The sequence below is a fragment of the Crinia signifera genome, chromosome 19, assembly GCF_055691185.1.
Source record: "Crinia signifera chromosome 19, ASM5569118v1, whole genome shotgun sequence".
NCBI lineage: Eukaryota > Metazoa > Chordata > Amphibia > Anura > Myobatrachidae > Crinia > Crinia signifera.
This window is the reverse complement of record NC_139226.1, coordinates 117,855,691-117,866,798: the sequence shown is the minus strand read 5'-3', so window position 1 is coordinate 117,866,798 and position 11,108 is coordinate 117,855,691. Positions and strand designations below refer to the sequence as shown.

The following is an 11,108-nucleotide window of genomic DNA, read 5'->3' as shown; positions in this document are numbered from 1 at the left end:
GGCTGCAGGAATTCTGGCTTGCAAAGCATTTTCACTATGCGGAAAAGTTGTGCAGGCCTACAGTTTTCTGCCATGATCTCAGTTTATGGGAACTCTGACTTCTTGTGGGTTATTGTCGATTGATATTCCACGATATGCTTTGATAATTTTGTCTTGTCCTCCAAAAGGTTAGTCTTCCTCCATTGTCTTTAAATTCTATGCCTCCTTTTCTTGAGCTCATTAAGACTGCTGTCAAACCAGGGAGCTTGACAATGTGGTTTGAGACGTTGTACACGCACTGGGCAATAATATCAAATACAGCCATCATATCCCTATTACAGTTTCGGACTAGGGATCAGGGATCTTCACAAGCTCCCAGTAATGCAGAGAGATCCAGAATTGCTACAAGATCCTGTGGAGTCATACCCCTCCTTGGGCAATACATGGTCAGCTCCATTGGCAAAGATCTATTTTGAGGGGATGCAATAGAGAACCAAAGGGAGTGGTGGTCTGACCACGTGACTGGGTTTATTTTAAGGTCAGTGACTTGTAATCCAATCTGAAAGACAAGATCTAGTGTGTGACTACTTTTAAGTGTGACAGAAGGAATGATTTGTGTGATGCCCAGGACATTCATTGTGCACAGAAGGTCTTGGCTAAGATGTGAGAGCTTGTCATCAACCCATGCATTGAAATTCCAGAGGATGAGCCATCATTGGTGCTCCAGAAATAGATCAGCAACAGTGTCTGCAAGTTCTTGTAGAAATACCAATTGAGGCATATGTAGATGGACCATCAGTTTATACTTTTGGGGGTTCACTTTTCTTGCACCTATTACAGATTACTACTTATAGACAAATTGCACAATAAAGCCATAATGCCTATGATTTGCCATTACTACCTGTATTCTGCATTTCTCGAGTGAGCACATTTTTTAAATGAGCGATGATGCAAGTTCACTTTTCCAAACTCTTTTCAAATTGAGTTGACCCCCAATAATTTTTAGGGGCTCTTGTATTTCAGGTACTCTAGTAGATAGAAATATTTGAGCACAAATGATTGTCAGTAAGCTCTAGAAGGAGGCCAGTTCCATTCACTACTTAGACAGAAAATGTTTGATGGGCTGGCAGGGTTATGGTATAAATAGTCAACAGTGTATAAGTTGACAGTCATTAGGCTAACACCAAAAGATTAACATACACAAGATTGACTGAGACAAATGAAAAGGTTGATACATGAAAATGTTGAAATTTGATTTTCAGGTATTGTTGGTGTCAATATTGGCACCTGAGCCGTGAACTCCCAATTACTGTAACACGTCACCCCTGCATGACTTGCTTCACACACCAAGTGCCTTGCTCCACTACCGCTGTGCTCAACCCACACTTTACCATTCCAAGACGGAGTCCACAAGGATTAAATAGTATGAGGAAGACAAAAAATAAACAATTCCAATAGAATCATGTTGACCCTTTGCCACCACAAGCTTGTGCTTGTGTTGACCGTGTGCAATCTGTATATATGTAAGAATTGGCTACACGGGACATACAGTATATCTCCATATACAGTATTACTCCAACCAATTCGCCAGTGGTATTCGGTCATTTTGCCAGCTTGGGCCGACCACTTGAACCATATGGACAATACCATCAGCCTATCTTGTATACTCAGCCAGGACTGGTAACTATACTATCATCTAACAACTGTTTGGGCCTAATAGAAACGGACTCTACCTCACTATTGCTGCTATATTGTGGAACTTTATGCCATTTATCATGTTTTTACCTTAATTCCTTTTAATTCCTTTTATTCTTTTATTCTGTGTCATTTTTATTGATTGTATTATTAAATATTTTGTCTCTATATTGGAGCGCTGCTATTTCTCTTTTTTCTACATTTATACTAATGGCTGTTTTCTCTCTACAGTGATGAATTACAGCAATGAAAATGTAAAGGATTACAATAGCCAACCCATAGTAACAAAGGAATCTGAAGTACTGTTTTGTATCTTAAAAGAGATTGGGTCCATCCGAGATTGTTTGAATGAAAATGATGGTATTACCGAGGAGTGGCTTCAGGTTGGCTACATTGTTGACAAATTTCTTTTCCGAGCATACATTGTAGCCTTGTCCGTGTATGCAATTGTCATCACCACTGCTTGGCTCCAATACACTCATGTCTGAGATTTACTGTATTATATCTATTGATGATTAGCTTATGACAAATGGGGACAGAGATGAGAAAAATGTTCTACCTATTCTGCACCAAGGGCCTAATTCAGTAATCCTTAAGCAATGCAAAGGCAGGAGGATGTGCATACCACCCCCTGCCTGCATACCACCCCTGCCTGCATACCACTCCCTGCCTGCATACCATCCCCTGCCTGCATGCAACCCCCTGCCTGCATACCATTCCCTGCCTGCATGCCACCCCTTGCCAGCATACCACTCCCTGCTGGCATACCATATACTGCCTGCATTACTCCCTCTGCCTGCATGCCACCCCCTGTCTGTATACCACTCCCTGCTGGCATACCATTCCTGCCTGCATTACACCCCCTGCCTGCATTACACCTCCTGCCTGCATATCATCACCTGCCTATATACCATTCCCTGCCTGCATACCACCCCTACCTGCATACCATTCCCTGCCTACATACCACCCCCTGTCTGCATACCATTCCCTGCCTGCATACCATTCCCTGCCTGCATACCACCCCATGCCTGCATACTACCCCCTGCCTGCATACCACCCCCTGCCTACCTTACACCTCCTGTATACCATCACCTGCCTATATACCATTCCCTGCCTGCATACCATTCCCTGACGGCACTACATCCCCTTCTTGCATACCACTCCCTGGTTACATACCACCCCCTGCCTGCATTACACCTCCTGCCTGCATACCATCACCTGCCTATATACCATTCCCTGCCTGCATTCCACCCCCTGTCTGCATACCACTCCCAGCCTGCATTCCACCCCCTGTCTGCATACCATTCCCTGCCTGCATACCACCCCCTGCCTGCTTACCACCCCCTGCCTGCATTCCACCCCCTGCTTACATACCACCCCCTGCTTACATACCATTCCCTGCCTGCATACAACCCCCTGCCTGCTTACCACCCCTTGCCAGCATTCCACCCCTGCCTGCATACCACCCCCTGCTTACATACCATTCCCTGCCTGCATACCATTCCATGCCTGCATACCATTCCCTGCTTACATACCACCCCCTGCCTGCATACCACCCTCTGCCTGCATTCCACCCCCTGTCTGCATACCACCCCCTGCTGGCATTTGCAATTGCATTAAACTGCCTGACTGTCGCAGTGAGGTTTGTGAGGCCAAGGAAACTGTGCAACAAGGCAAATTCCAAGGCCTGGCCACACCCAGAAAACAGGGGCCATGCACAACCGTTTATAAAAAATATCAACCTCTCCCACCCATGCCTCTTCGCAAATGCCTCTGCTCATCGCAGATTTGCTATTCAACCGCTATGTGATAATGGGACCCATGCTGCACATGTGCAGTTCCCCCAGCATTGGAAACTGCGCTGCAGATAGCAGAGCGAACCAAATTAGGCCCCATACCCACCTCATTCTTCAAAGCTTCTTCAGTCTTGTCTGATGCAAATTGCCCTTAAGTGAGCTTCTATCTAAAAGGGTAAATTTACTAAGATTGGCTTTCTATTGACAATTGGATGTTGCCCATAGCAATTAATCATATTCTATCTGTAAAATTTGATTGGTTGCTATGGGCAATGTCCCATCTTCAATAGAGATCCCATCTTAGTATATTTACACGTTATACAGTAGAGAGCTGCTGACCTAATTTAATACAATTTTTAAACTAGTTTGTTGAATCTACACAATAAAATAGTTATTTAACACAAAACACAAAGGAACCGTCACCAACTCATGAGTGAGTTCAGGGGCATTAACCAAACCTATTTATTTTGAAATTCCTCGATCAATGTTCACATGAATCGATGCTGTTATCATCCCAGCCCATGTAATATATAATATGTATGTTCCATCGAGCACAGAATTTACTATTACACTGAATTGGAGCGTTCTGTGGAACAGGGACACAAGAATGGAAATGTGACATTTGCCTGATCTGATTTTCACTACGAAAGTCTACTGCAATTTGCTTTGTCTTTATCAGACAATCGTGTGTGTGGCACAAATGCCGTGGACAATACACAGAGCATACAGAACCAATGTTCATGGGAAGGCAACCTATCAAATCACCAGGAATCAATGACGTCATTGAGGAAGCTTCTATTGCACTTTTTGTGCATCGTAAATGTTATGAATATTGGTTCAATTTACAGAGGTCGTGTGACTGTAATATTATTTTACAAATGTTATTAAGGAAATACGTAATAGGTACTGTGTGGTTTAAAATCATAGTTGCCGACCCTCCCGCATTTAGCGGGAGAGTCCCGCTTTTTATGTCTTCCTCCCGGTCTCCCGAGAATAGCCTGGATCCTCCCGGTTTTTCAGACCGGAAGGAGAAAATCTGTGAGTGTGCATGCGCTAGTTACGAGTGCCGGGTCATCGCTGCTGTCATATTAAATACGGCCGATGCAGGGTTCTGTGGGACATGGTCACATGGTTGCAGTGCTGCAGTGGCAGCACAGCACACAGAGCGGCCTCGGGAGAGGGAGCAGCCTCGGGAGCGGCATGAGCAGCAGAGGGCAGTGCCGCGATGTAAATGGTTGTGAGTAAGCTGCTGACTGATTCGGTACTTGCTGACTGCTTCTATACTTCTGCTCCGCTCCCCGCTGTTTTTATGTTTTGTTTAAGGGTTTCTCAGGCTCCGAAAATGGTGACTCCCCCCCCATCTTTATAAAAATTATATGATGCAGTAGGGACAGGGGAGAGGAACAATATTGAAGCTGTGGGCATGGGGAGAGTGCAGGAGGAGAGGATCAATTCTATTTATAAATTTGAAGCAGTGTGGAGGGGGGAGAGGAAGGATTTTCAAGTGTAGTGGCTACGTACCCAAATGTAATTTGGGTAGCTCCGCCCACGTTCCCGCCCCTTTAACATACCGGGTTCTGGTCCAGCCCCCTATTTCCTGTAGCTGGCTGCCCTCTCCCAGAAAGGGCAGCTGAGAAGTCGGCAACCCTGTTTAAAATATATACATATTACTAGCAAATCTTGGTATTTAGTAAAAGTTTTAACATTATGCAAAATTACTCTACAGGAGAAGAATACAGAGGGATTGACAATTATATATCTGTCTAAATTTGGAAATGCATTAAAGAAAATATATAAAATCTTGCTGGAAATGTGTCTTTATTATACCTGTGTTATAATACTGTGTTTTACTTAAACCACATTTAAGGGCCAATTCAGACATGGGGGGAGATTCTCTAAGCTAAAAATGCGGTAAAAACCCCGGGTTACCGCGGTGGGGGGCATCGCCAGAAAAATCTGGCGATGCCCCATAGAAGCCAATGGGCTTCTATCGCAACCCTCCGCCGCCCCGCGCCGACCCCCCGCCGCCCCGCATCGACCCCTCCCCCCTCACCTGTGTCCGGGCAGCACAGCGCAGTGCTGCCCGGACCTGTGACCTCCTCCCTGCACTGATCCTCTTCCGGGTGCAGGGAGGAGGAGAGCCCGGCTCAGCAGCGCCGGGTGTGGGAGGGAGGGGAGAGCCGCCGGGACCTGCTGGGACCCGGCGACTCTCACCGCAAAGGACAGCTCTTAACGCAAGACCTGTCCTTTGCCTTAATTATCGCATATGTTACAGCATATGCGATAATTAAATATGCGATGGGCGGCGAAGGGGGGCAGAGATTCTTAGAGAATCTCCCCCTTGATCGTTTAGGTCCGAATTCGGCCCCATCCCTGATGGTGGGGGTCTACACTCACCAGGTAGTTCACTCAATGATGGCCAGAGGGCATTTAATGGGGTCCCGGCAGCATTTTATGGGCGTGCTCCAAAAAATAAAGAAGGTGTTAGCACGCATAGAAACGATGGGCGGGCCCATTGGGACGGCGGTGTGCCCATGACTGCTCCTGGCGCGTGACTAACGTCACATGACATCCGCGCCCGCCCTCATTTTAGCCATCTTTGTCCAGGATATAAGTAAGCATGGACTTACTTTTATCCACAAAGGGAGGAAAAATCATTTGATATTCGAATGTTCTTTCCTCTGTAGAGCTGCATGCGAGCGGTTGTGAAAGCGTACACATCTGCCCGCATGGTAATGCAGGGACTTGCTCGGTGGGGTGGGTGTGCTTAGGAGGTTCTTCAGTTAACGGGAGATGCAGCAGGAAGCTGATTGGGGTTGGAGTAGATGATTTGCAACATTAGGCCACACCTCCTTGTGGCAAAATGCCTCTGATTCCTGGGTCTAAGAAGATGGGCAGTGCCAATATGATACAATTATCATAGAATTGTGTCCTATTTGCCACATGCCCACCCCTTAAATCCAGGAATCACATCTTTATTACAGGGAGTGGGGTTTCAGTGGCAAACGCAGGGTTTCTAGAGGGAAGTTTCCGCATGCAGTCCACAGACTCCCACTCTGCAGAATATTGGAGTAAGAGTGGGGGTCTGGGAGAGCTGAAGAAGAACCTGGTAATTACACTGGACATTAATGTACACATTGATCTTTTTTATACACTGGATACTGTATTCAATACAGTATCAATATTTAAAACTATATAGATGGTCTATGGCTGTATTTAATATACATCAAAGGCCATGAAAAGGTTGAACATACTATAATAAATACTGTACAAAAACATAATAGAACAAGTACTGCACTAAGCAGACATTCTCCCACCTCATGGGAGGGCTCCTGTCTCTTCTTCCTGGCAGCTACTCTCTAGTCCTGTGCACAGATTGAGGACCATGATGTGCCACAAGATAGCCATTTACTTAAAATGCATGATGTGGCAGCATCTCTAGTATTATATAGCATTACTATAGCTTTAACAATTTGAGCCATTGGTAAGAGAAGGGGGGTTTTCGGGCAAACAGAAAGCCCCCTTGCGTTTGCCTATGGGTCTGCTATTGCTAGTTACAGCCAGTGGCGGAACTACCGAGGGTGCAGGGGATGCAGCTGCTATGGGGCCCGGCGGGTTGGGGGGCCCGAGGTACAGCAAGCAATCCCCTGCACAGTTTTGTATATTTTTATTAGTAGTATTTGAGTACTGACTGAGCCAAGCGGGAGCAGGACATAATAGAGTGCCGAGCGGGAGCAGCTGCAGGACATAATAGAGTGCCGAGCGGGAGCAGCTGCAGGACATAATAGAGTGCCGAGCCAGACATAGTAGCGCACCGAGCGGCGGGGGTAGAAAAGAAGAGTCGTGTGCAATGCCGGAGCTGTGGTAGCGTAGCACGATGGACGGGACGAGCCAGGCCAGAGCCGGAGCAGCGTACTGGGTGGAGGGATTGGTGCCGCAAGGGAAGTAGTGGAGGTAGTATATTACTGCATCTAATAGAGCCCCAGGAGCCGCTTTGGTATATGAACTCAGCGCTGCATGTCAAACCCGGAGCCTGCTTGCTTTGAAGAGGAAGACAGACCGAAGATGTCCAGTAGTCTGCAGTGTGACTGAGTCCTGCAGGTGCTGTTGAGCTGTGCAACATGTGGCTACTATTTCATAATAAGTGTAGCATATGCTATTGTTAAGAGGATTTATTTACAGAATATTATATAAAATATTTGTTTAATATATGTTTCTCATATATACAGAAGTAGCCATGTGAATGTTTCCTGTGACACGGCATACTGTGCCGGCTGTGACTATTCCCAGCCGGTGATAGCTCCATTAGGATTTAAAGGGGTGTGGTATAGGGGTCCGACAGTTGGGATCCCAACAGTCATTAGCCCGACTTCGGGATCCCGACTGGCCGGACCCAGACAGCATGGTGAGAGCAAATAAGCCCCTCGCGGGCTTGCTGCGCTTGCCACCCTGCGGGAACGGTGGCTCGCTATGCGAGCAACCTATTCTATTCTCCCTCTATGGGGGTCGTGGACGAGGGAAAATAGCAGGTGGCCGTCGGGAACCCGGCTGTCAGTGTTTTGACAGTCGGGATCCCGACGTCGGGTGAATGCCTGTCGGGATCCTGACTGTCAGGACCCCGTCCAGCACCCATTTAAAGGAGCAATCACCGACTGTGAATAGTCACAGCCTGGTGTAGCATGCTGCATCGCAGGAAACATTCACATGGCTACTTCTGTATATATTAGAAACATATATTAAAAAAAAAAAAAATACATAAATATTCAACAAATACAAGGTTAAAAATATTACATTTAATTAAGATGTCATTAAATAAATAGCAATAATCTTACCTCCAATTATTTTATATAGCACACACACACATTCCAACGCACTTTAAAGAGAATATTTATATTTAGCCATTCATATTGGTCCCTGCCCCATTGGATCTTACACTCTATGGGGCTAATTCAGCATACATTGCTACTCTGCAAATCCTCTAATTGAGAGATTATCAGAATACAGCACATGCGTATTATATGAATTGTTACAGACGCAGGAGGAAAAAGTGACTGAAAATGCATATAGAATGTAATCCACTTGCAGCTTGACTTAAAAAAAGCCAGAATTTGGGTAGAAACCTAAATCCCTAGTAAGTGCCTAACCCTAAACCCCTCTCCCTTCAGCTAACCCCCCACCCCCCCCCCCCCCTTTCTTCCACCCATCCCCTGTTTTCATGGAGTGCAGGGGGGCCCTTTCAAAATGTTTCTATGGGGCCCACAAAGGTCTAGTTACGCCTCTGGTTACAGCCAATCATATTGCATAAAAACCAACAAAGCTGTTATAGAAAACAAAATGGTCTATCAAGGGGGGTTTCTTGACAGACCATCAGGAAACAAAGCTGTAGATCAGATATGGATCCATAGTGCATCTGCCCCTATTTTCAGTAAGGATGACAATTCTCACCTATGACATATTTTTTTAATAAAGACGTCACAATCATAGCTCTCAATACAATAGTCTATATGCTTGGGTAGCTGAGGTTCTCCTAATAATCTAGCAGATAAATCCATTTAAAATCCAGGGTCTCGTTTCCATAATAAGTCTTACTTTAGGAACACATTTTGCAAATTTCTCCAAAAAGTGCTGAAATTAGCGAGTTTACAAATCACAGATGCAAGTGGGTTTGGAATTCAGAACACTGCATAGGAGCCATAGACAAAAATCGCTGACTGTACAAGTTCTGCTTCAAGTACATGGACAGAGATCGCAAGTACAGACAGATAGATTGGAACACTCTTGCTGTTAAATGGGCATTTCTGAGTGACAACTGGATGGTGACCACACAGATGCACAGAACTCATTACAGCTTCTGGTGGTGCAGAGGGCATGTATGCCAACTTCTATAGGCCTTGGACGGAGATGGGACACGTTTCCGATAGATCATTTGTAGCCAGCAAGGAGTGAGTACATGCCCCGATACTAGTGATGACTATGGAAGCTAGAAAGACATGCCTGCTTGGCATACAACACATACACACAGGAGATTTCTCTGCTGGGCCCCTGGACTGGTAAATAGTTTCTCCACTTTGGGACCCATGGGCCACTCCCTGAATAACTGAAGCCAAATGCAGTCTGTGAAACTGCAATGGCTTCATTGTGACTTACAGTGACTTCCTATTGGAACCAGTCAGTTAACCAAGGCAGTCCCAATGGTATGACTCTATGGGCTTTCTGGAGAGGGGTTAAGGTGATTTTGTCTGCGCATTATTTTAGCTGTGTAGTACTCTGCTGCCCTCTGTTGACCAAAAAGAAAGAGCAACACTAACTCTTATAGAAGGGACCAAGAAGTTTGTATAGGTCTACAGAGGCGGCGCAAGAGTGACACAGCTGATATGAACAATCTGGACCCGTGAAGGGATTTTAATTAACCAGAAGAATTTTATTGTACATATATCAACAATTTTAAAAGTGCAAGTGCAATAAAGTGCAGTTGCATCAAACATTCATATGAACAAGGTATGACAATAAATACCATATAATACAATTCATATGAGTAGAATAAAACAACAGTTTCTGTACCATAAAAGGCGACGGGGGTGGATAACAGATTTATTGATCTCACCGTTTGTGGTGGGTGCGGTGGGCTTGGTGCTTAGAAAATTCTGGTAAGTCCCGGGGAAGCAACGGGTTGCACCACCGCACAGGCTTTATCAATAACGATCCCAGTTGGATAGTCTCCCGTCAGTGTATTGGCATCCAGCGTAACATGTTTCGGAGGTAACTCCTTCTTCAGACGTGGATCTGTGAAGGGGCATGCTATTTTTATTCATGTGCTTTTAGCACATGAATATATATTTAATTTTAAAAAAAAAATATATATATATATTTTTTACACAGAGCAGCCAGCAGGGGGCCGGGAGCCGAGAGACGCTCATTAGATATTCATATATTTACTGCACCCGATCATTACATATGCACGATCAGTGCAGTGAATGCCTGGTCCCCTGCTGGCTCTCCCGGGGGGGCAGCCTGTGCTGCCTGGCTCCCGGGGAGCCCACCTCCCCCCCCACATACGTTCTGGGGCAGGCAGGGAGACTTCCATCTCCCTGTCTGCCGCCGTCCTCAGGCTCCCTGCGGCGTCCACCGCAGGAGTTCAAATTCGCGGTCAGGGGCGGCGAGCCCCTGACTCATTGAATACTGGGGACGGCGAGGCTCCGGAACACGGCGGGCAGTGGCGACTGTGCAGCAAATCCTGAACAGGCCTAGCGTCGCTGAGACCAGAGCCCAGACAAGAGAGAGACCGCTCCTGTATTGGTAACAGTGCTGTGCACTAACATCTTTTATGCTGACATTCTTGCGGTGTTTTATACCGCCTATTGCGGTACGTTACCCCTTGGTATTGGGGACGTTCTTTTCCTTTAATAAAAACAAATTTTAAACTGGTAATGCACTATGGAGCGCCTGTTTGTTTTATTGTAGATATCTTTCACCTGTTGGATTCAGGTACCTGTTGGTTTCCTACGGAGCAGCCGGTATATAATACCAAAAGTGCATTGTTGAAGAGGATTGAGAACCCTTCTGTTGTCTATTGGAATTGCCCTTTGGACTATATATTGGACAGATAAGACTATAAGACTGCTGAGAAGTAACTCTGTC

The 11,108-nt window shown here is 45.8% G+C and overlaps 1 protein-coding gene across 1 annotated transcript in view; it reads left to right on the top strand.

Moving 5' to 3' along the window:
* The first annotated feature begins 251 nt into the window (after positions 1-251).
* LOC146041618 (5-hydroxytryptamine receptor 3A-like) overlaps positions 252-11,108 on the top strand; it is a 51,603-nt gene continuing 40,746 nt past the window's right edge. Inside the window, exons 1-2 of the mRNA XM_083161556.1 lie at positions 252-357; positions 1,906-2,034. Coding sequence (XP_083017682.1) covers positions 252-357; positions 1,906-2,034 — 235 coding nt within the window. The remainder of the gene's footprint in view (positions 358-1,905; positions 2,035-11,108) is intronic.